General features: G+C 35.6%; 1 protein-coding gene across 1 annotated transcript in view; it reads right to left on the minus strand.

Annotated features, from left to right (window-relative positions):
• The window catches only part of TTC27 (tetratricopeptide repeat domain 27), a 125,901-nt gene that overhangs the window by 67,200 nt on the left and 31,777 nt on the right, over positions 1-26,924 (minus strand). Inside the window, exons 8-9 of the mRNA XM_065835803.2 lie at positions 25,414-25,526; positions 17,685-17,751 (exon numbers count right to left, since the gene is read on the minus strand). Coding sequence (XP_065691875.2) covers positions 17,685-17,751; positions 25,414-25,526 — 180 coding nt within the window. The remainder of the gene's footprint in view (positions 1-17,684; positions 17,752-25,413; positions 25,527-26,924) is intronic.

Consider the following 26,924-nt stretch of genomic DNA (forward strand, 5'->3'; position numbering starts at 1 on the left):
TTATATGAACTTTACAAAATTATTTCTAATTGCCTACGAAAGATTAAGGTAAGCCAAGGTCCAGGGAGAAGCAAAAAGAATACAAGTTCTGAGAAATGCCCTTAGAATACCAACTCCGCTATTAACTGAGCTTGACCACTGATGATTTCCAGTAGTACTGGCAGTTTCTGGTTGAAATGGGCTTTGTAACTTTAAACAGGAATTCTGTTAGAACTCTGTAAGGTAAAAGAAAGCATGTTTGTAACTAAGTGGTTTCCAATACAAGCACTTTTGAATGTTGTACTGAAAAGCAAAAACATCAAGAGGATAAGAAAAATACAAGATTTCTAGTTACAATTAAGCAGTAGAACCACAGCATGGCAACAAAACAAGCCAGTTAATATGGCAATTTTTTGCTTTTCTGCTTAGTGTATGAACGTCTAAACACTTCCTGTTTGCTGAAAGAGAGCAAGTAGCTTCTCTGTTCAAGTCCAGCATACACACAGATTCTACTGTACATGACCATCCCAAAGACTTAAAAATAAATAAGAATCAAAAGAAGATGTGATTATATATCATCACCAGTTAACATCTAACACTGAGCTTCTTCAGTGACCAGAAATTAAGAGGAAACTACAATAACTATGCACATACACAAAACCTCAAAATATAATAAATCACAACTAAAATACATCGCTGTTTTCTAAATAGGCAAAAGGTAAGCTACATATTTAGCTGGACAAGAAGTATTTGATGTTTAAGATGATTTAAATATGCATGTCAAAGGATTGGTTTTAGCACAGAATGCTGTTCTTCTGGTGAATATAAATATTCTAATGCAAAAAATGTTGCTTAGCAACCACCCAAAGGAACTATCTCCTCTTATCTATTATTAAATTAAAAGTTTGTATTTCATAATTATCATGGTACACATGCTCTGTATTCTCAGATATGAAATTGCCAATCAACTTTAAAATGCACTTAAAATCCAAATCTCTATATGTTTGATTATATAACTGTGTTAAAATTGAACCCTTAAAGTAAAATGTGAATCTATAAATCCCCATCTAATTCATCCCAGACAAAGACTAAATACTATCATTTTGGAAAGGTTATGTTTTTTTCATGCTTCTCCAGTCTCTTCATAACTATCCATTTATTGAAACTGAATAATATGAAGTTCAGATGGAAACATCTCCCATTCCTATATATTTATATATATTGTATAGAATATTTTCTCTTTCTCTGAGACTATCACCGTAACACATGACAACTTGACTTTATGTTCAAAATCCAAACATAACCTGAAGTAAAAACAAAAATTCCCCTTGGCCAGTGAATTGGAAAAGGTGGCAACTACACACAATATGCAAAATTTAACCCTACTGGCTTCACTGCTTGTACATGTGAAGTTATACTCATGGATTCTGTGGTACAATCCTCAGACATCAAATATCAAAAACATTGATATGTTTTAACAATTATCAAAACCCATTCTGTGCATAGCTTGACGCATCTGTTTAATTTCACGCTTTCAGTAAACACTGAAGTCTGTTACACACTTATAGTCGCTTTAAGGGTGATTTGGACTGGAAAATGAAAATATTAACAATTTAGCTTGTAAATTAAAAGTGTATATGCATCAACACAGATGCATATGTTTTCAAAATTTCTGGGTTTTTTTCATATTAAATAGACTGTAATTTTAGCTAGCACCTGACAAAATCTTTTTCCATATGGCTTTGATAAGGTGCTTTTTGTTTGTTTGTTTGTTTGTTTGAATTCAACAATATGCAAAGTCTTTGGACTTACAGACTATGAATCAATCAAATAGTCTTGGGGTAAAACTATCAAGAGAAAGATAATTTACATTTTCTTTGCAAACATCACAACTTGTATTACACACTTCAAATGAATTATATTTCAGGCACTATTCCAAGTTCTGTGTTAGCATTTCTTTTTCAGTGTTGCATGGGGAAAATGTGTTATTACTTGTTTAGATCTTAAATATTTTCCTGCCTAACAGCATCTAATATAAATTCTACATGTCACCTTCAGAGCATTTATTAAGCCAAGACCTTTGCAATCTAACAAGGAAGGAAAAAAATTATGCAATGCTTGAGCCTGTGTGATATTTATTAGCAGAAGTTCCATTATTTTCCTTTATTAGGTCTTTCAATGATTTAATGAGTTGTCACACCAATATAGCATATTACAGAGTCAATCATATGATCATTTGCGATTTTTTAAAGTATTCTTCAGATTATAACGAATTAAATGCTACCTTCTTTTTAAACTAATTGTGTCTGACTGTCAGGTAAACCAGGGAGGCAGGCAGAAGTCCTGAAAGTATTAAACTAAGAGAGGAGATTTACTTTCCTGCACGGGCTGAGGCATCAGCACGTGCATAGTGCCATCTTTCAGCACTGCTATAATATGCCATATATATTTCAATAGGTTTAGACCACACATTCAGCATATTTTTTCCAAAGTCTAAAGCTATTCACTCAACTGTATGACAAGGGTTTATTTTGGTCTATAAAACTAATCCTGGGACTGTAGACCCAAAATAGCTTTTCACCGCAACAGGTGTTAGCTGATCACGAGCAGAGCTGGGCTTAAAGCTCTTAGCCACAGCCATTAGAAATACCTCTTGGTGTTAAAGAGTCAAGAGCAAGGCCAAAACACCATCAGGGATCTGCATCAAGGGACTAGTTTCATTAGAATGGCATTTTTAAAATTTGCTTTGTCTAGTCTTGTCTGGTAGACCCGGCAGTCAAGTTGTAACATTACATCATTGTAAATATGGAGCATCTTTTGTTGAATTTGACTACTAAAACAAGAAGATGTCATCTCTTTTTTTCATTTTTCTGTATTTCAAAGTGTTTGAGATTCTTTCAAATATATAATTCCATAGTCTTGGATAACTGAATGGATTTGAAATAAAATATTAATTCTGAGAGTTTTAAAATTAAATATACGTACACACACAGTGGACAGTTCCTTTTTTTCTTCCGATCTGCAGCTATGAAGTTGTTACAAGTTTCCTTTTTGTCTGTCCACACTTTATAAAGCAAAATGTATGCAAAGATGTTAAAAATCTCTTGATTAAACTGACAATTATTTAGACTATACTAGACTGATTTAGAAATGAATGCTGCACTCGATATAGCAGCAATTACACTGCACTTACCTAAATGCAATATTCTAAATGCAAAGTTCTTAAATGTCTCATTGAATCTCAGTTTGCAAGTGACTGACTCTCTCTGGAATTTATCACATCTGAAGGTACACTAAACACAATATAAGAGTTACTCAGTAGCTGGCTTAATCAATTCAAAAGTTAATAGGGAAGACTTGAAGAAACTTTTCTTCCTGCTGTAGTCTTTACATCTTCTGCATACACGTCAAGAATTCCCTGAGCTTTCTCCTAAGTTGGGTGTTTCTATGGCTTTCCTGGAAAATCTCGTCTCACTCCACAACTTTGCGACTCCAAAACTTGCAAATGTTGTCTCTTTTAAGAAAACTAAATTAAAGGGGGTAGTTTGACGTGGACATAGGTATATTGGAATCTGATCTCTAGTTGGAAGTAGAAAAAACACAAGCACATAATGATTGTCTTTCCAGCTAGCTGTCAACATCGCTCTGCAGGTAAAATTGAAATGGTGGCCCAGCATCCCTTCCATCATATATTTTACAGGGAAAAAGGTCAAAGAAAATGAGCACTAGAGAAATACTCCCTTGCAAGGGAAATCTCATATGTTCCACAGAAAAGACTATGTGAAAGGAGTGCAAAGATTCAGGCTTACTGAAGAATTTTCAGTGGAAACATAAGAGACTCAAAAAAAGCTTTTTATTTAAATAAACACACAGAAAAGCAAAGTCACTTTAGCTTGCATGGAACAAAAATAAAACAAAAACTAGGGAGATATAGTGAGCTATAAACATGATTCTTTGATCCTCTGTAATGCAGTCCATTATTTAACTTGCATGCAGATATAGAACTTTCAGAGACACCTACCGAAGGAACAAAAATCGCAATTCAAAGTCATTTTAGACACATAGGAAAAATCAGCTCAAATCAGGTTCTGCTAGGAAAACGTTTTAATGCTTTTTTCCCTTTAGGGTTTTCTGCTTTCTAACAGTAGCACAAAGGTGTTACCGCAGTGTCAAGTTATTTGTTCAGTTCTACTTGTACATCTGAACTGCAGATCTATCCTGGATGTCCAAAATTATTTACATTTTCTTCCATATTAACAGGCATTGGTGAGCTGATATTTAGCAAGTTTCTAAGAGCTTAACACTCTGTGATGACACTAAGAGGTACACATGTCGTATCCTCTTTTAAGAGTTTTTAAAAAAAAAAATTCATGCTGTTGCTTAAGCTGTTTTTTTGGGTTGTATTTTGGTTTGATTTTTCTTTTCATTTTGAGAGACTACCTAAGTCCAAAACTAAGCTTTCCAAGGAGGTTCTCAATTTATTTATTTATTTATTTTAGAAAACGAAGAAACTATAGAAGAAAAGGAAATATCATGAAGATGACAGTGTTTTGTTTAAAGGAATCTGCTTTCACTGACTAGCAAAGAGTAAAGCACATAAGATATGGCCCCTATTTTCACTTAGAATAGAGTCCAGCCATATTACTGACATTCGCTCTGTTGCGCCAAACATATCACTTATGCTGTGTTATGCTGAGAACAACTTCAGCCAGATTTGACTGTAGTAGCATTGTCTTTTTCAGGTCTGTGGTTTGGAATTACTCCTGAAACAGCATAAGTGCAGACTTCCACACCACATCACAGTACTGCATTTATTTCCTAAGGCCCAATCCCAACAGCAATAAATTAGGTTTTTGGATTCAAAAGACAAGACTTTAACTCTTTGGTACCAATGACAAGAATTTCCCTAGGTATTAAACAACAGTGAATTTCTAATTTTAGTGGCTCAGTCTCAGGAATTTCACCATCTATGCCAAGGTTCTGAACACATCATGTGCTCTTTTGATAATATCCTGAAAAACAGAAAAGCACATTAAAGAAATTGCTCTCTGTACAGGTAGGAAAACAGTGAATTTGGTTTGAGAATGGCTAGATATTTTAAAGATAGTTTCAAGATCATACGGAACGGTACATGCTGTGTGAGGACTTGCAATCTGTTTAGTCTCAAGACAAACAAAGCAAATGACTGAAAAAAGCGTGAAAGATAGAAAATTTGTGCCAATGGAGAGTATTTTCTAACTTGTTCCATTCAGATTGGCCATGTGGGAGAAGAAACATGTCTCTACCCCCCGCTAGGTTTTCCCTTGGAAACTACCACAGTGGGCTCTTAAATCCCCTGCCCTGCTTGCTCCACCCCACTCTCAGCCTTGCCTCTCTACTGACAAGGAGCATTTCTGGAACAATTTCTGGAACAGGCAATGCTATAGGTTAAGTTATCTTCTACTGATTGAAATTTATTCCTCAGGCAGACAGTCTGTTTCGACTTTGAATCCTCCCAGTACTGGTACTGCTGTCTCTTAGGTTGCTCAACTCTTTCTATGCACATATTATGAAAATTTTTTAAATAGTACTTACTCAGCAAAATCCAAGTAAGACTACACATTAAGGTTTCCTTTTATTTTTTCCCTGCTTCTTTGCTTGTTCAAACTGTTCAGGGCAACCTCCATGTTTGCAGCACTCTGGACCACTGGAAAAATTCCTGACAGATCCTGCATCCTATTCAAGTGCCCCAGGCTGGTGGGATTTCTCTGTTTTCCCTGTCTATTCGGGTTTATGAGCTCGCCACTGTTTTTTCCATAGACTGCCAGTGATACTTTCCGTTTATTTGGTCTATCAACAGCCTCTGGAAGAAAACTGCTTTAAATACTGCTGCCCTCTGATACAGTGTAGATTCTTACTCTAACAGAAACTTTTATCTGTACTTTTGAAATTATAACTTCAGGACAAATATCCATTTACAATAATTATTCTTAAAATACCTTAGTTGAGTAACTTTCACAGAGTGAGAATGTGGAGTAGCAAAACTGGTTCTCAAACAGATATGGAGCACAATGACAAAAACTACACAACACGGTGGAGCCTTAAAAGCTCCCTTCACATCTTCAGTAAAAGGTGTAAAATTATGTTCTTGAAAAGAACCAGTGTACATGTTTTAATAATTTCAAAACTTTAAGATTAGTAAATGGCGCAACAAGAATACTTTGATAGTTGCATACAGTTTGTACATTCTAAAAATGCTATTTGTGAACCCATCTTATAATGATGTTAACTAGTCAAAATCAGCTATCACATTTTTTTCAGTAACGGGGACAGACAAAAAAATTCAGGAAGAATCACATGCTTAAACCAGTGATTTATAGTAAGGCCACTGACTTTACTCTAAAACCATGTCAGAACAAAGCATGGAATTTCTATAAAACATCTTCACAACCTTCAGTCTGTAGAAAAACGGTGAGGCACAGCAGAGGAAAATCTGCACAATGCCAGACACGACTCTGCAGGGAGTGCATCATACCTGGTTTTCCCCTGTTATGCATGCCAGCATCCACCACAGGAATTCTGTCTACAACATGCTCTAGTACTCAGCAGTCTACACATTGTAATATTTGGTGTTCACAAACAAGTGTAATGTGTTGAATGCAAGAGGCGTGCGTCCAGTCCTGTTTGGTGGGCTGAGTGAATAGGCTCAAAGTCTGGAGATGACAATTTCAGTGAGAGTTCTAGGATGGTCTCAGCAGTTTCCTGCAGAAGAGCATACTAACAAGTCTTGATGTCCATTAAAGAAATACTCAATTTCCAATTTCTTCCAGCTCCTGACTTCACTGGTAGAAGTATTCTGTCTCTTTAAAGAGCTACTGTTCCTATTCCATGCAATAGGATCGAGCTGCTGGCGGTCAGCAGAAGCATGGCTTTAAGCCTCATGTGAAAGAGTTTAGTTTCCAGGAGCAAAACAAAGCTGCAGCCACCTTCCTTTCAGAGACCGAAGACACATTGGTCCTGAAAGAAGACTAACTCCTTAAGCGGTAACCAAAATCAAGGAAGGAAGGAATAGAGTCAGAAATATGTGAGAAAGAAAGGAATTAGGGAAGATGACATCAAGAGTGAAAGTCAGATAAGCAAGAAGTGAGAGCTGACAAAGGAGGGATGAGGGGAACCTGGCATGGATGAGTAAACAAGAAGGGAAGCTGACATAAGCACAACTGATTAATACTGAAAAAAAATGAATGAGACTGCTGAGGAACACAAAGGAAAATCCTGTCTTGTGCACAAGTGAGTAATGTTCCTAAATCTGACAGAGTTGTATAGAGAAAAGCTACACTGTGAATATAGCTATTAGAGACAAAAGGCAATGTCTGGGATGTGCTCAGACTTGAAGGAAGTTAAAAGCATGAGCTGTGATTAAGATTCAAATGCAACAGTCTAGCACCTGTCCAGTTGTATTATGCAGATAAACAACAGCAGTTATTAAAATAACTGTGAAAATAGGACGAAGAATCAGAATAGTTTGGGTCACCTTCAAAGGTCACCTAGTCCAACTCCCCTGCCATGAGCTGGGACATCTTCAACTAGATCAGGCTGCTCAGACCCCCATCCAGCCTGGCCCTGAATGTCTCCAGGGATGGGGAATCTACCACCTCTTGGGAAACCTGCTCCATTGTTCCACCACTCACATAGTAAAAAAATTTCTTCCTTATATACAGCCTGAAGAAACTACAAGATATTTTCCTTTCCTTTTAGTTATGCACCACCAAGCTCCACATTTTCGCAGCTCTGTTAGAGATTTAACACACACACACGCACACACACACATAAATAAATGTTTGTCTACTATTAGATATGGGAAAGATACAGAATATACAGACAAATGCACTGCAGTTCTTACACAATAAGCTGTAGGATGAGAAATATGGCATTATTCCAGCAACTAAATGACCTGTTTGATTTCTGAATCTTACTACTAATCTACTAAACAGCTTCAAAGAATGCAAGATCTTGAAAAAAAAAATAAAAACAACTTTCTAAATATATCGCCTTCCTTTAAAACTGAAAGGGTTTCACTGACACATATTAAACTAAAAAACAAAGAAAACCTACTCAGTTTTAGCCAACTATAAAAACCAAAACAGATACAATACTAATTTAGGGGAATGTAAACGCACATGCTCTTCCTCTCCAAGTGTTGTAATTTTAAAATCTGATATCTCAGCAAAGGAAAATCTTTCACATTCTATTTATACAAATCTGTAAAAGTTATTTTCTCTCTCATCTTTTGTCTAGACTAGATAGAAGTAATTGTAGAATGTGTTTGCCAATATATTCTGACAAATGTACTAAAGAAAAATCTAGTTGACACAAAACATGAATTCTTTCAATAAAAAAGTCCAGGTTCCAATTTAATTAATACAAGACATGCTTAAGTAAAATACAGACAAGCCAGTAAAATCTTCTCAAATATGTCAAAGTACACCAGCTAATATCTAGTGTCATGATTTTTATGTCAGTTCAGAAAAGGCCTCAAATCTCAGCTTCACATATAGAACAACATTAAATCGTTTAAATACTTTTAAAAAAATTTTTGCAAATTGAAACAAATAGAACATGATGCTTTTAAATGTTTTATTGACATTTTTTTGAATAGTCTTCATAACTAACAGTTCTACTTGCCATGATTAATGCAGCCAATCCAAACATGTCGAAAGTATTTATGCCGTACCATGTTATCATATATGCTAAGCATATAAATTATACATAGGAAAAAAAGTCTGAATTTTCTGCCTGTAATCACAAGACTCATTTATGAATGTACATTGCATGAATAGTCCACTAAATGAGCTGGCATTGTTTCTGTTTCCTGATGCAATGAGCTAACCTTCATAAACAGAGTATGAAACTTTCCTATTCATGTATTCACACAACTAGAAATTAGTTTTCATAAGGGTCATATTCTAACTTGTAGATTGCATAATAGATTTAAAAAAAAATAAAAAATCTGTTACTTTTCTAATAGTTCATCTTTAATATAGACCAGAAAGAATGTCAGGGGTGCTGATATGAGAAATCTTCTACTTCCAGTCCAAACTACAGACATGATACAATCAGAGAAAATTAAACTCAGTTGCATAGAGACAATGGCAAGTTGACCAGCAAACAAGAATTCAACCACCTTCATTTTTTGCAGATGCTATGGAACAAGCAAGACTAGGCTGCTATTATAAATGTTGTGTTAGGAAAACATTTTGTAATTATTGTAATTAAAAATTAAATATTTTTAATTTTTTTTAATATTTTTTAAATTTAATTTAAATTTAAAATAAAATAAATTTTATTTTAATATTTTTATTAAATTAAATTTAAATTAAATTTAAATTAAATTTAAAATAAAAAAATTTAATATTTTTTAATATTTTAATTAAATAATTAAAAAATTATTGTAAATGGATATTTGTCCTGAAGTTATAATTTCAAAAGTACAGATAAAAGTTTCTGTTAGAGTAAGAATCTACACTGTATCAGAGGGCAGCAGTATTTAAAGCAGTTTTCTTCCAGAGGCTGTTGATAGACCAAATAAACGGAAAGTATCACTGGCAGTCTATGGAAAAAACAGTGGCGAGCTCATAAACCCGAATAGACAGGGAAAAAAAACAAAACAAATGAAGGGACAATACTAAAACCAGGCAGAGGAGATGAGGGCAAGACATCAGGACAGTTAAGTAAACCTTATGAATAACTCCTCCTCACTCATGGTAAAAGAACAAAAATGTAAATTTACTTTGAAAAAAGGGTGACTTGGATTTCCCCTTTGTTAAGTTAATCTGTCCCCTCTTCAGCCAAACAGGCCTATCAGTAGAATATAAATGACTAAAAAAAAAGTGACTGCTAGTACTGATATCATATGAATTGAGCTGATCACTGAAATATTTTCAAAACGGGAATATTAAGCACTACACAGAGTAGTGAAAATGCCGTATTTCCTTCAGATGATAGCTCAGCATTTTGTTGAATAGGGGGGTTAATTTCATTCTCTTTTTGCCATGAAATCCTTCTTGCTGAAGTAAATTATAATAGTTATAACTGGTGAAGGACAGAAGAGGGGGAAGGGAAGCCTGTGACATGTCAACTGGCTGTCAGAGAGGTTGCTAGAAAAAATAAGTGAGCTGCTGATAGATAAAGAGGAAGGAGGAGGGGGAGAAGAAAGGCTGCTGTGGGAAAAAATGTTACTAACTGTCATCAAATTTGCCTGCTTAACTTCTCAAACCCTTAGACGGGCAAATAATCTATTAATATTTAAATATGATTTTCATGTTCTCTTACCACTGCGGTTTCAGTGAGACCACTAAAATCAATCGCTTGAGTAACTCTGTACAAATTATATGAAAAAGCAGACTAGGAAAGGCTATCCCAAATTCCTTCCTGCTCAGAAAGGCGCACAATAAATCAGGAATCATCTCCTGTAAGATACGATGCAAGCAGAGCTGTGGATCCCATGGACTCAGGGAAGAATGTAGACCACAGAGGAGAACAAAGTTGAAAGGGATAAAAGTGTCAATTATGTTGAAATACGATATTTTGTAAAATAAAACAACTTCAAATAGACTGTTACTTAATCCCATTTTTGGAATGGAATGCAAGCTTCCCCCTTGCCCTGCAACACATGTACTACAGCACCCAGTTACTTTACCCTAAAACACAGAAACGCATAAAACAGCAGCAAAAATAACTGACAACACTAGGTTCATTTCCTATCCACAATACATTGTAAACATAAGTACCAGATGCTTTGTGAATAAGCTTCCAAGAAATCTAGTTGAGTCTAGAAAGGGGTACTTTCTCTTTTGCTGTACTCAATCTGATTTCTCAGTAGCGTGTGATGGGCCAGGGAGCATACATGCACTAAATTAGCAGTAAGTGTTTAGATCCTGACATTCCTGGAAAATGATTCAGACTTTTGAATAAAAGTGCTTAGAAGAAAAAAAAAAAACAGAAAAAAGAAAACAGAATAGCTTTGAATTCATCTACTTAGTCTTACTAGTGTTAGCAGGACTTTGCTGAGAGAAAGTCTTTGCAGTGTTATAATCTCGTAAGCAACAGAGGCTATTCAACATGGGCAGCGCAGCTTAGAAAAGAACTGAAAGAGACTTTTTATAAAGCCATGAAAGTTAAAGCAGCAGAGACACATGGCACTCTTAATGAGCTTTTCAATACTCTTGCTGGTTATAAAACATAAAGAAAACTCCAACCATTTTCTCAGCAGAGAAAAATGCGCTGCTTTTATTTAAGCTATATAAACAACTTCTCTTTAGAAACCAAACTGGCATGTTAGTTTTATAGAGATTTTGACAGAAAGGCTTAATGTTAAAAATATCATATGCTATGATTTGATTGCTCCCTAGTTTGACATTAATATCACAAATGCCATAGAAAAGACGAGAAAAACAAAGCATTTCCATTTCCAACCTCCAACTCCCTCCTCCCAAAGCCCCGTTCCTACAGTGAAAAGCAGAAACAATATTCATATATGCATATACACACACTCTCAATAAAACGTGCACTATAATATTTTGCTGTGATTTTCAGTTACCATACAACATCGGTTTCTATTACACTCAACAAATGCCCCCCTCCGACGAAAAAAAATGCTGTCCAACCATTCTCAAATTCCTTAGTAAAAACAGTCTCTGGAATCAGTAGCTCAGCACAGTGGAAAAAACAAAGGACACGAAGGCTTCCTATCTGGTCCATCTTTGGAATACACAGTATTCCTTGGATTTTGACCGACTCCCTCCACATTCTCCAAGTCCTCGATCTGACCTTCATGACATTATTGGAACAAATTCAGAATGATCAGGTATTTTTGTTGGAAGATGGTGAACAATTTTTAAGTTTTGTACTCCAAGCAAAATAAAGAGGAAAAAAAGAGTGGTAGCTTTTAAGAAAGATATCCTCACCTACTCAAAGTGTTGATAGACAGAAGACCTATCAGAGCTTCCTTTTCCTGCTTTAATAAAGAAACGAGCTGCTCTACCCCTCACATAAAGGACAGAAGTTTCAGGAATATAACAAACCAAGGCAACTAAATTTTCCATGGTCCCTTCTCTTCCCATTCTCATCTTCTATGGATTCCAAAGGATACAAATATGGGGATAAGACGTGTCAAGCACAAAGCCAGAGGCTTCTCTTCACAGTTACTGGTTATCTTTCTCCTCACTGTTCCTACCACTTGAAATCCCTTGATTATAATGCACTAATAAGGGAAAAAAGGTATATTCTCCCCCACTGAGTTAAGTGCCCATCACATTTACCACAAAGCCCATTTCCCCTGGACAAAGTGAGGGCTAAGACAGATGGAAGGGGTAACATTAAGGACCAGCTGCAGCTCCTTGATCCTGGATGACCTCTTGGAGTGTCATATTAGACTATGAAACACTGAATTGCCTCGCCAGTATGTAAACTATAAGGTACAGCATAGACTTTCTCTAAAGCTGTAAGAACTTGTATTATACAGTCTAATCTTATTAGTGTTGTTAAAAACATTTTTCTGTTTTGAAAAAGAAAAATGCAACACCATCCAGCATTTAATCCTTCCCCTATTTCCCTACAAGAATTGCATAATCTTAACATTAAATCATAAGGGAAGATTTACCAGTTGTTACATGGAGCTTCCATATGCTCCTGGAACTCTTTTACATTTCAGAAATGCTTTTATGTTTCCTGTTCTAGAGTTTATGTTCACACGATGGACATCTTTTACCAAGCTTTAAATGTAATTGTAAAAAAATTATTTTTAAAAGTATACTGAAATATCACGTACACTTTTATATAAGTGTTGTTCGCTTAACCTCCTCTTTGGTATATTGTCTTAACTGCATTACCTATTCAAAATAATGCAGACAGCAAATATTTAATACAAGTTATTTTAAGATTATACTTTTACTCATTTATGAAAAGGAGTTTTTTTTTTCTACAAAAGTATTTGGGCCACTGATACACAGAGATCAGTGATTTACTTGTGAACTTCTAGGGAAAAACTACTCCCCAACATAAAGCCCAGCAGACTTCACATTTGTATTTTTACACTAAAAAAATCCATTGAAATTAAAGATAGGATAAGGAATCAAAACTATCTTCGGGAGCTGGGAGTAAAAGAAACTACAAAACCTCCATCGGAAAGCAGCACTGAGTTAGTTCTTTGGTTTCTTGCATCATATACTTCCTATACAGAAAGCTCTGGGGAAAAAAGTTTATTCTAAGAAACCAGTAATTCTAAAAGAGAAGCACTGGGTTTCACTACTGGCTTACTGTCCTCTTCCTCTCTGGAAAATGGCTTTTAAATGCAATATTCAGTTAGCTAAATCAGAAAGTTTGCCAAATATCAAATGCATAACTGCATTTCTGAAGCATCTTGTGATATTTGATTTCTAAATAAGATTTTAGCTTTCTCATGAATTCAAATGCTCCATAATAGAATTTAAAATATTACCATTTCCCCCCAAACCATTAAGTGTGAAAAAAATTAATATTTAAGTCCCCTTAAATTCAAATGTTTAATTTTGTATTTATTCTTAAGTGCACGTGAGCTACATTACTTCTCATGTAAAGATATCAAATCGACAATTTATAGGCAGAAAAAAAAAAGAAAATGTATCTAATTTCAGCTATAGATTAATAGCTTAATGTACTCTGATACTGTACTCCATTTGCCGATGATAGGTGAACAGATTTGACTAGAAAACCCCAAGCATTGAAGTCCACGTTACTGTACCAAGAGGAGCTTTCCCAGCCAAGGAGACTACAGGCACAGGTACAAAGGAGTTGATACGCCTTCATGCCTTGCTTCAAAAATGAGCAATATTTACAGTAATTCTTAGTTTTAAAAGTTCGCACGTTTAGGACAATGGCAACTATGCCGAAGTGACTTGAAGTAAATGAAAAGCAGCAATCCTATTGTATTTGACTGCAGTCAACAAGCAGTGACTAATAGTGACGTAATAGTGTTATTTTTAAGACTGTAAGCTATGTTGTTTAAAATATATATATCTCTCTTACAAATCTAGTCATTTTCAACTTCTGCAGATATAAAAGGGAGTTTAGAATGCCTGTTTGCCAAACTACACCTAGGATAAGGAAGGACCACATCATCTACTTGATTTTACTTTGATCTTCCTTTCTCATATCAACTGGACCTTAATTGTCTCCGCATAAGAGAAACTGCAGGTCACATGCATTTGTTTTGCAGTATCCAAAGCAAGAGGATCTCTTGATAATTAACTGATTTTAAAAGCCTTACAGTTTCTCTAGTTTCCGTAGCTACCTTGAAATCATAGAATGTCCTGAGCTGTAAGGGACCCACAAGGATCATCAAGTCCAACTCCTGCCCCTGCACAGGACAACCCCACAGTTCACACCATGTGTCTAGGGGTGTTCTCCAGTCTCTTCTTGAACACTGTCAGGCTGGGGCTGTGACACCTCCCTGGGGAGCCTGTTCCAGTGCTCCACCACCCTCTGGGGGAAGAACCTTTTCCCAATGTCCAACCTAAACCTCCCCTGGCACATCTTCCTGCCATTCCCTTGGGTTCTGTCACTGGTCACTAAAGAAAAGAGATCAGTGCCTGCCCTTCCACCTTCCTTCAGGAAACATAAATGTCAGCAGATATCAGATGAATGCATGACAACCATCTAACCAGCCTGCAGATTTAGGAATCCACGTGTAGGCTGAGAAGATGCCTGCTCACACACACACACACACACAGCAGTTTAAGTGATGCTAAAGAAATTACTAGAGCAGCATTGATATAGAGCTTATTAGCCTGTTTCACTAAGTAGTACCAAAGCTTGGTAAGCACCTCAAATACAAGTGATAACATTTGCAGTCCACTTAGCTGGCAGACACTGTATGGACCAAGGCTGTGTTAACATCCATACAGAACATCCCTACTGCCAGGGAGCACAGCAACAGATCTGCTTGCCTTGGTGACTCAGAGCTAAGATGCAGAAGAGCTCAGAGATTTTATCATGAAATTCTGCAGTGACTAACTGCAATCTGAGGCTCGGGTGCAAACTCTACAAAATATGCCTCTATTGGAAAGCACTTACGTAAGCTAATATCCAATTCCTGTTTTCAGTTACCAGGACAGATTTGGGATGGTAATGCCACATATACTTGTTCTTGTTTGTGTCTTGGGAGCATAGGTCAAGATCAAAAGAGAAAATAATAGTAAGATTGAATCATGTCCCTACATCTAGTTAATTTGGAAATAATAAGCAAAAGCTTAAAAGAACACTATTCTGATACTGAAATATATTATTTCCTCTAATTTTTAGGCTACCAGCTACTTCATTGAGTCACTGTTGTCCACTGAGTTCTGCTCTGCTAGTGAGATCTACCTTCCTGTTTGTTTATTCTTTTTTGCTACTCAAAGCTCAAAGTGATGGGGAAGCCTACAGGTATCTTTCAGCTGTCTTTCTCTGGAGATCCACCCAGGTAGTAGCTGCTGATCTTACAAAGGTGAAACATGCTGTAGCTATTGCAGAAGCTCTATAAAAAGATAAATAAAAACATAAGCTCCTCACAGTCAAGGTGATAAATATTTAAGGAGCAAGTTCATCAGCTCTCCTGTGAGTTTTGAGGAATCGGCCAGTAGATGGCAGAAAAATTCAGCTTAATTTTCTCATCATTATGAAGAATTCACCCAACAGATCTCTTACCTGTCAGAGAATAGGTAAAACGATCTGTCAGGCAACATCAGATCAAAGATGACAGCAAAGCTGATTATCTTTTTTGCCTAGTACATGTGCCACTTTGACTTATTTTCCTCTGCTCTAAAACCCAAAGTGTGTTTAAATGTTTGAAAATTCAAGTGCTAAAACTATACCCCACTCCTGGGTCATGATTCTGGAACGTACATCACTACAGGAGTAAGGCCAATCTTGTTAAAGATGTTCTGTTATCACAGTAACACTCGATTTAATATTCAAAGATAGAATATATGGAGAAGTTATTTCAGAATTCAGCTACACAATGGTTGCATTTCTACCCAAGAATTATGCAGACAATAGTGGGTAGTGGGAAAACTGAAGCAGGTTTTAACAACAAAAATGGCAGCACTTGTTTATACAAAGTTATCTGCATGTCTTGAAATTTCATACATTTGCATTAACACTATTTTTGTAAAAAAAATTATACTCTAACACTTTCACCATTAAAAAAACCCCAACTTTGCAGTACTCAGTTTACCAGTTTTTTTCATTCCCGTAGCCATTTCTATGTATGCATTTCCTTAGTTTATACATATTTATTCTTTCTGTAAGTTTTTTCCTCTCCTTTAATGGTCACCATTCTTGAATACCCTTATTAGGCACTTCACTTACTACAAAGCGAGAGTGGACAGTCTCATGTTTTCTACATTTTAAGTTTTTCCTGCTCTCTATTCCCACCTTTTAAACAAAAAAATCAGTACTGCAGTTCAAAACAAAATACTTCAGAAACTATGAGTATATTATAAGAAAGTGCTGTGTTCATCATAGTAACAAATAGGAAACCTACATAAATCAAACTGCTAAACTGTTCTGCAGCGATTCACTCAGCTGCCTTGTACAGATCTTACATGTACTATTTTAGCATAGGGACCTAAGCAAACATTACTTTAAACCCCGTATTTTATATTCATGTATCTAGTAAAAAGATTAGGATTTTCTTTTTTTTTTTTTTTTTTTTTTTACAGATGGAACTTCCTTTTACCACCAAATTAAACCCCAACAACCACAAAAACAAACACCCTCCCCAACCAATAACAAACAACGAACCAAACCAAAACATTACCATAGTTAACCTTAGATTACTGTCCATAGTCCTTTCACATAACTGCAAGTGTTGGTGATAAAATTTTATCTGAACTGACATCAAAGGGATTTTTGCTGAGATCCTATTTGCAAACTCTTAAGAACTTACTTTTTCAGATGCGCTACAACACAAAAGGGTCTCTGGGTAGGAGAGCAAGCTCTCTTTATTGCAGCAAAGGTGAACTCTAATATTGTGGAAAGTAAGCAAAAATAGCAACAAAATCACTGGCCTTCCTCCTCCACTCACCCACCCTCACAGATTATTGTTGAAAAACACACAAAACCAGAAAAGATAGAGGAAGGAGGCAAATTGGGTTTTATATTGCAGTGAAAAAATAGAGTTAGAATTTTCCAGGCTTCTTTGGAAGTTACAGAATTGTTCTACAGCCAATCAGCCATTGAACTGGGAAGAAACATGTCTAATGAGAACATCTGATACATTAACTGAATAAATCTGACAGAAAAAAGCTGAAATTCCTTTTGAACTTCACTTAAACACTGTTCAAAGAAGAGCACTTTCAACACTAGTACCATAGGAGGAGTAAAAATGCTTCATTTAATACTACATTCTAATTTATGTAGTTAATAAAAACTAAAACAGGCACATATAAGAATGTTCTGTGCATATTTTGAGGTAAAATTAAATTTTTAGATGTCAAGCTTATCCTCCATGATGCTGCAAAACTGGGTTAAATGTCAGCATCACTTTGATTTCTTGAAATAAAAAGAAAATAATGAAATGACTGAGCGCTAAAACAAATTTGGTTTACAAACAGTTTCATGATTAATGTGATTGACAGTTTATTGCTTGCTACTTAATCTAAACATCAAATGAAAACACATTTACTAAGTCCAGATAAGTTACTTACTGAAGTAAAAGCCAGAAGTTCTTCTTCAGTTAATTTGTGTATTGGATTGTTCTTTTGGAAGTCTACACTGTAAAGAAAAATAAAATAAAATAAAACAATGTTGATTTAATCTTTAGAATACTACTATGCAGAACACATTTTTTCAAACTTGCAGAAACCTAAAAGACACTCTGGAAAACTGTTACCATGACAATCAGGGGTACGGTATATGCAGAAGGCGGCCTAGACCTAGGAACAGTCAGAAATAAAAAACCATCATATGATTTTCAATACTGAATCAAATAAAATTTAAAGCTATATTTTAAATCTGAATGTAGAGTAGAATTGTAGCTTGGTTTCAAGCATTTTTAATGGCTGTGCTAGCTCTCGTCAGAGTACTTTATGAATATTTCACTTCTATGCCCTGTATTTGCTCTGATTTCAAGGACAGGTTAAGCGGTTCACCCCAGAGAACTTCAGGAGCTGAAATGAGAGCACAATTTAGGATCTCTTGCTGTAAGATCTATGAATCAAGCATCTTTTCATAACAATATAAAGTCACTAATCACCACATCATTCAGCTTTGCAAAGCTCCTTCTGTCTGCTCTTGAATCCAGTCTTAGGGAGTTGAATGAAATAGAAGAGGGAAAAAACAAATAGACAGATAAAACAGAAACTTAGAGTAAGATCTACTCTAGAGGACAAAAACATATTTTCTAGTAAATCAGCAAAAGCTAACTGCCAATAGCTTACAACTTAGAACTAATTCTTTAATCTGATTAATCAAATCTACATCGGCAGCCTAATGGATAAGGTATCCAGTTTAACTAATTGGCTATATAATTTTGGACTTAATTAGCTATAATCTTTGTAACAGTGGAATTAATAGCAATCACTCTAAAGTATCCCTTTTTGGATTATGACTAAATATTTCCTTTTTAAGTACTGATTTAGAAAGTTAACAAATGTTAAAGAAAGCTATGAAAAATAAAATAGTGTCCTTTAAATAGCTGAAGTTGTACTAAAATCCAGAATACAGAAAGGATCAAAAACTCTGGAATATTAAATAAAAATGAAATATCTCTAAAAGGCATCATTAATGCATCCAAAAAGTGTTTACGGAGCAACTAACCAAGTTCATCAAAAGCAGTGCTAAATGCAGCATGGACAAAAATAGTGAGAATCCACAAAACTATGTTATAGCCCTACTATAAAAGCCATTGCAGGGAAGCTTTATGAATTAATTGTACTAGAATTCATTGCAGAACAACATAATAAAATTCTCACCACCAAGCCTTTTTGAGTAAGGGAGAGAATTACAGGACAGCATAATCCTTTTGAAATCAAAAAGCCGCAAAAGAGGTTACATGGTAAGAGTCTGGATGCTGAGAAGTTAAGAGGACCAAATACTATTCAGACAAAAAGTTGAAAGTGAGTTTTGGGAGACAGTAAAAGCAGTGCGCAAGTACTCATGTGAAATTGCCTCAGTGCCTGAAAATAAGAAAGCAACAAAAATTATGCCAGGCTTTAAAACTGATGTCAGGAGATCAGTGTAACTACTGGCTTGTAAGCACATCATATGTTGCAGGTAAGTAAGGAGAGACTGTATCAATGAACAGGACTAGAGACACCTGAGCAAATGCAACGTGTGTGGGGAGAGTCAGCCAGGCTACTGTAAAAAAAAAATAAAATCCTGCATTACAAACCTGTTGGGGCCTTTTGGAAGGTTTAACCAGCATGAGGATATACACAAGCTGGTTGATGAAACCAGCTTAGATCTAAGATTTTCTTAAGAAGTCCCTCACCAGGAAGGGCTTTCAAAGAAATGGAGCATTCATGAGAAAAGAGGGAACGTCATGGTGGCAAAGGCCAGTAACCGATTAAAAGATAGGAAATCGTATGAGACAAATAGTCAGCCATCCCAATGGAGAAGGTCAGCACTGTAATCCTGTATAGGTTGTGTGCTGTAGTCCATGTGCTATAATATTAATTAAAAAAAACTAGAACAGGAAAATGTATAGTGAGGTGAGAAAACTCACAAATGATATGACATTCTTTGAAGAAAGGATGTGAATAGACAATAAGGAGCTGCAGAAAGAACTTACAGAAAAGAGTAAAAGGTAATAACATAAAAATGCCAAGCATTGCACAATAGGAAACACAGTTTCAGCTTCACAAAAAATGATAGGCTCCAATTTGACCATTTCTATTCAGGAGCAACTCTTGAGTACTGCAGGTGCATGAAAACACTAGCTCCATACCAGGCAGCTGTTAAAAAGGTGAATAAAAATGTGAGCAATTAATTAAGAAAGTAATAGAGCATAACATACTAGGATATACTACATAAAACATACAAATCAGTAACATAAAGCCTACATAAAATAGGACATAAAGCCTTTGTTTGTCCACCCATGTATTGTATGTTCTGTTCTGGACCCTTCATTTCAAAAGCAGTAAGTCAGTATCGGAAGAATTTCAGAAACAGCCAGATTTGACTGTTGTTTTATGATGATGATGAATAATGTTTTATGCGTTATATAACATCTTCTACAAATGGAATGTCTGATTATGCTAGGACTAACCAAAGAGGAACACTGCAGAGGTTTTCCAAATTGTCAGGAAATAAGTGAGTTAAGTCACTAATTGAAGCTACAGTTAACCAAACTACCCGGAGGAGGGGGTTTTTTTTGAACAGCAGGTACAAAGTATGTAAACAGATGCCTTTGCCAAAAGATGCTACCAAGGTCAGAAATTTACATGGGCTTAGTGGAAGACAACAAATATTTGAGAGATCCATTGAGGGTTGCCATGCGAAAAACCCAGATGAGGCTCAGGAAATCACTGTTTAGAGACTGGGAAAGTTTTGGGAGAAGGGCGCAACACATGCTTCCCTGTTGTTATTCACCCTGCAGTATCTGCTCACAGCTACTCTGAAAGAGAAAGAATAAAGTCAGATGGATGAAGACAACTGCAGAGATTTTGTTTGCTTACGTTACCTCTCTGCAAGTTCAGACAATGTGAATCCAAGTTCCCCTGGTAACTAATTAAAACTACAGTTAACTAGCATGAAATAGATGATGACTAGATAGGTCAGACTTTCCACATATGCAATTTTATGAGTATTTCAATGCACTTTCATCAGCTATGTTAATTTTGTGAATGAAAAAGAGCCAAACCAAACCCAACAAACTGATCACTTTACAAGCATTTTCAAAGTTTCACAAAGGTATTTCAAGTGACTCATGTGTTTTATGTGAGTATTCTGAACAGCAAGACAAGAAGTTCTTCTCCCCCATGGAATCTCTTCACACAGCTGTATGTCCTGGTGCACAGCAAGATATGTTGCAGCATTTACTTTAAACATCCATAAACTGACCATGGTGAGATCATTATACTGTCTGGCACCTGTAACTGGTTTGTTTCAAAAAAATAATAATAATCTACACTTACATCATATGTTTGTAAAGATGGACCAGAGTGCCAAAAAGTATTTAACTGAAAATTCTTCATCACTTTTAATGCTGTCCAAGATTTTATTTTGTAGCTTTTACATTCATAGCACAACATGTATAAGCTCTGGCCTTCCATAGTCAGTGTAACATAACCTTTTTAATCGCAGTAGCTTAGAAGAGAGAACACACTCTCTAATAAAAAATAAAAGCATTGTTTTACTTGCCATTGCCTTATCCTTCTGACACAAGCTATATAGCATGACTTTGCTATAAAGTGCAAAGAAGGCTGCAGTCATACATATAATCTTAATAAGTACACAATCCATCTTACCTACCTTTAACTATGTAAAATTTAGGCCTTTAATGTAGCTGCTTATGCTTCCTTCAGAGAATACAGATAAATGTAGGGAGTGATTCAGTCCATCATAAAATAAGTGTCTGAAGTGAAATAAATCATACTCTGCAGGTGTTAATTTCTCCATTGACTAGAGAAAAACCAGCCAGCTAATAGCAGATTCTCACATTTCAAGTAGCTGGATGTTTTCCTGATTCACCTACCCAAGTTTCCCATGATGTTTCCATTGTCAACATGTAATTAGGATATTTTTCTAATTAATTGATTCAAAAGCTCATATTTGCTGATTCTGTTAAAAATCCTTGAGCCCTAATGCTACTTAGTGCTTATGCAGTTGTTTCAGGTATGCTTCCACAGCTCACTTTGTAAACTGTATGATTTATTATTATCCAATGTATTACTGTATAAGGAAAGCATCAGGAAGCCAGCTTTTATTACCAGTTGAAGACTGGTGTATAGTCTTTGACTGATCTGAGGTACCTCCAGCATAACACACTATTGTGATCAGATTTGATCCTTGAGAAACAGCAAAAGACTAAGAAATAACCAGTCAGTGGTCATTTTTCTTTGCTTTCTTAAAATTTCCTATAGCAATATCTATTTTTTTTTAATTGGAACTTTAATATATTTTCCATCAGCCTCTGAAATTTTGGTTCGAAGCTCCATACAAAGTTTTGGCCACAGTCTTAAGGCAAGACTATAAAGTAAATTTTATACCATCATGACTAGTTATTTTCACAGAAGATATTAAAGAGGTCCAAGTTAAGTGATGCTTCTGTACTCCAAGGAGTTTCTTTTAATATCTCCTTTAGGTTGCATTACTCCTGCAGTGAGATAATGTGAAGACACCACTGGACACTTTATGCCTTTACAGATACTACAAAATTTGGTTATGATTGAATAGGAAACCTTTGGGTAAGTGAGGTAGAGTGGGGTGTTCTCCCCACCACCACCACCACTTTGTTGTAGCTACAGTTTCATTATCACAAGAGGGAAACATGTTCTTTTAGTTCTACAGACTGTTCAGTATTTGCAAGAAAAGGAAATTGCAGAAAAGAAACAAAATAGCTGAACACTTTAAAGGAAACTGCCTTAAATTACAGATGCCACAAAGAACTTGTTGGGTACAGTTTACATTGCTACTTTTTCATATAAATGGACTACAGATAAATAAGTTGTTATTTCCTTACCTGTGACAGAGAAAGGTTCAAACAAAATACCTAATTGATTCAGGCTGATGCATGTTATTTGCTAGCTGGCATACAGCAGTAGATGTTGCCTGGGCTTTTGTAAAGACAGCTGGTATGAGATATTTCAACACTTGAAAAAATATTTTATATCCTCTTAAAATGTTATTGGTGAGAAGGACATTAAAATGTTTGGACTGATGCTGTAACAGTACTTTGTTTAGCCATCTGATCATTGTAACCTACTTGAAATGAAACTTACTTCACAGCAGGAAGCATTACATCTATTTAGATAATTCCATAGTATGTAATTGTAATTAAGTGTTTTCCAAAAGCTATAACGATTTTCTGTTTGTTCTGCTATCCACAAATATTTCTGCATGTTGCTGATTTTGAGTTAGCATTATTTAGCTATAAAAATCTCAGCTGAATTAAGGGCATTTCTGTGACATATATTTTAAAACAAGTGTTAACAAGCACAGTGAAATGTATAGGAAAAACATTGCTCACATTTACCCTTTTTCTTCACCTGCAGGCTACCTTTCTTCAGGAAACCAAGTCAGTCTCTAAAAGTTTATTTGTATTAGAAATAATATCCACTGCTGAAAACCCCAGTCAACAACAGATACTATTTAGGTGATGCTAGACCTAAAACAAAGTCTAGTGAGGACTGCTTTGGAAACTTAAAGGAATACTAAAGCAAACTTATTAATTATTATATGAGGTATTAGATTTCCACAACATGGTTGGATATAAAATCTTGACTCCATCTATGACTGAAATAGTTTCAGTTGCTTAACATTGTCCCACCTACTGAAAGGCATTTACCATTCCTATGGGGAAGAAATGCTGATTTTTTTTTTTTTCAGTTGGTTGGTTTTAGTTCCTTAAATGAGCTTCTTGCCGTGAGTAAAGCCTAACTTACATATCACTTTGATTATAATGTACACACAGAGCTGACAGTCAAGATGTTTTCTAGGCACTATTCAGAGCATGACAGCGGTGGTTTCGAAGCAACATACTGTGGTCAAGAAACGTACTGTGCAGCCAGACAACGTAAAATTCAAATTCTACCCTTTTGTTAATTATAAAAAAAAAAAAAAGAGAGAGAGAAAAAAGAGAAAGATCAACAGGCAAATTAACCTTCAGAAGGGTGGAGGCAGGAAGGATGATATAACCTTAATATAAGACAATTTTGGCTTAAAAAATGAAGTGTGCATGGAAATGCTTCTCAGCAAGGGGAAGGTTTTGCCTTGACTTGAGTCTGCGTGAAAGACTAAAAGTGACTGGGTCAAGAACATATGTCAACTGACTGTTTACTCCTTTGTCCTCAGAGTGGATCTAGATGTGGTTTTAAAAAGAAAGTTTACGGCTTGGGGAATAAAGAAAATACAAAGCCACCATACATATTCCACTCATGAACTCCTGATTACAGTGGGTGGGCTGAATGGTTAAAGGGCATAGCTGAAATCACAGACATGCAACTTCACAATTGACTTCAACTATAGTCAAGCAAGAGTCTGGCCCTTCAAGAAACTGCAGTCTGAGGAATGGGCACATGAAAGGAAACAATCTCACCTCCACTAAGGACTTCCACTGCACTTTATAGGACAAAAAGGGGAAAAATAACTGAAAATTTTGGTGAGCGGGGAGAGGTGGGAGAGAAATACTATAACGTGCTACAAAACAGACAAAAAGTCTCACACCTCAAAGGAACTACTGTCAAATGGTGATTGTTAGCACATGACATTGAATTATCTCACTAGCCTTTCACTGGCCTGTTACTGCTGTCACCCTATCCCAAAGACAGATCTTATAACATCTGCATGCCTCTGCACAGGAAATACTGGTCTGACACTTGGCAACTAGGATTCGCTTGTTGACTCCTGGCCTTCTTCTGGCCCAAGCAAGATACCCCAGCAGTATTGCAGATGCCCTCATTCTGCAACCCACAGACCACAAAAGTGCTTTGAGAGGTATGAATGATGAATACTGCATCAAAGTCACCATTTTTACTTTGACAGACTAACACTTCTGAAACAAATCACACACAAAAAATTGTGCGCTAATGGTCATCAACTACATAAACACTCCGTCATACTAAAACTACTTTTGTATTAGAAAATTAGGATATTCATTAGCAGAGAGCTCTTGATCCTCAAATCTCAAGCTGCTTTTTGCTCTTCTGTGCCATTTCCAAAACCCATGTAGCATATAATTTCTGAAAATGAGGAAAAACAAACAAACCAACCAACCAACATTTAGCTGCAAAACCATGAGGATTTTGTACTATAGCTTCTAACTTGCAACGGAAACTCTGAATTTATACAAGAATTCCCATTGCAGTGAATAGCAGGGCAGCATTTTGCTTCAAAGATGTGGCTGATCCTCATAGGAAGCTGACCATTGCAGACTCTGAAATATGTTTCCAAAATGTACCAAAGTGTCATCATCATACAGTAGCTAATGCCATTTTACATTTAGAACATGATTAATCTGAGGCACAAAGAACAAGAAGCTTTTCCAGGATAAAAGAACAACATAGCATTTAATGAAATATTGCTGAAATTCTGAACTGGACACTAATGTTCACTCTGAGATAATTGAAAATGCTATCACATATAATGCAAATCTTTGTGCATTTTAGCCAGACTACATAAGAAAGGAAAAAAACCTCACATCAACACACCACTTCATTATTTCATTATCACAATGACTGACGCTTTTTTTTTTTTAATAACTGTAAACTAACTTACCATATTCCAAGAATTACAGCAAGCTCTTCTGCACACATATCAGGTACCTGGTACTGATCAGCATCTGCTAATTTTATCTCATTAAGCACTGTATCATCATTTAAATCATAATTCTGTTGGAAGATAAAAAATATTTCAAAATAGATAGGAACAGTTGTGCAGAAATCTATGTATTCAAAATATGAAAAAAAATAGATTTCTTTGAAAAAGGATAATACAAACACCAAAAAATGATACAATGGAAAGTAATTTACCATGATTACAATAGAATATCTAAATGACTAAGCCAGTAGAAGGAAGTCTCATCCAAAGCATTTTTGCTACTAGTATACTGCTTGTCATGCAGGAGGAACAGCATTTAGAACACCTCTTTACTTGAATATTGATTTTCTACTTCAATAAGGGCTGGAGGGGATTTTCCTTTTCAAATTGTTGCTCATACTATTATCAACAACTTCCCCCTCTGTTTTTTTTATATATATATATATACATACATGTACACACAAGCTGAAACATTAATATTAAAATGCTTTACTAACATTCAGGTTTTCAGGCTAGCAACCACAGACATCTTGGAATATATGGATTTGTTTTTAAGTATTAGCAAAGTGCCACTAAGTAAAGCACATCTTCTGCCAATACAGTTAAATTCCTTTCACAGGGCAGTGGTCCCCCTCTTTTTTGTTTTGTTGTGTTGGTTTTGCTTTTAAAGTTTTGCATATTAAGGAAACACAGATGGAAAAAACCCCACCAAGCCAGCACTTCCAGATACTTCATCCTGGTAAGGGCCTGAAGGGGTATTCTGAAAAGGTTTGTTCCTGGAGAAGTACTTGAGATTTTCCATCAAATGTCCTCTGGACCAAATTGTAAAAGTTAAACTGAATACTCCTTAAACAAACAAGTATGCTACCTGAATTTCATTGTCTGTCATTTAACTTTAAGAAAGTAAAATGATCTATGGCTGAAAAGTGTCTATTACGATGTTCATAGAATTTGTAGTTGCTTGGAAACAACAAAAGATTACTTCAGCTGCCAGCAAGAAGGAGGTAGCTTTAATACTATTTCTCCTTGCCTTGGAAAAAAAATATATCAAATCAAAACAAAAAAAATAGTCCTTACACCAATTATTATACTACTAGTTTTTAGTTACCCGTAGTAGGTTTTACAATCTATTAAAAACAGAAAATGGATTTGTAATAGCAATTTTTCAAACTTCCTGTTCATTTCCTTCAATGTTGAAGTACTAGCTGCTTCCACTTAGTATCTTCCATTGGCAACGTCAAAATGAGGTTTAAGAGAAGAACAAAAAGCGAACAGAAATGCTTCCAAGTGAGTTATCTGCATTCAACACCAGTATTTCATCACTATTTAAATGAAACTAAACTGTGATTTGACAGAGAATGTGAAGAAAATAAGTTTATTTTATTTCATGGAGATAATGAAGATATTCCCACTCTTAAAGGCATATTTAATACCATCATTTTCTTCTCTTACTACATTAGCATATATAA

Source organism: Patagioenas fasciata, chromosome 3 (assembly GCF_037038585.1).
Source record: "Patagioenas fasciata isolate bPatFas1 chromosome 3, bPatFas1.hap1, whole genome shotgun sequence".
Taxonomy (NCBI): Eukaryota; Metazoa; Chordata; class Aves; order Columbiformes; family Columbidae; genus Patagioenas; species Patagioenas fasciata.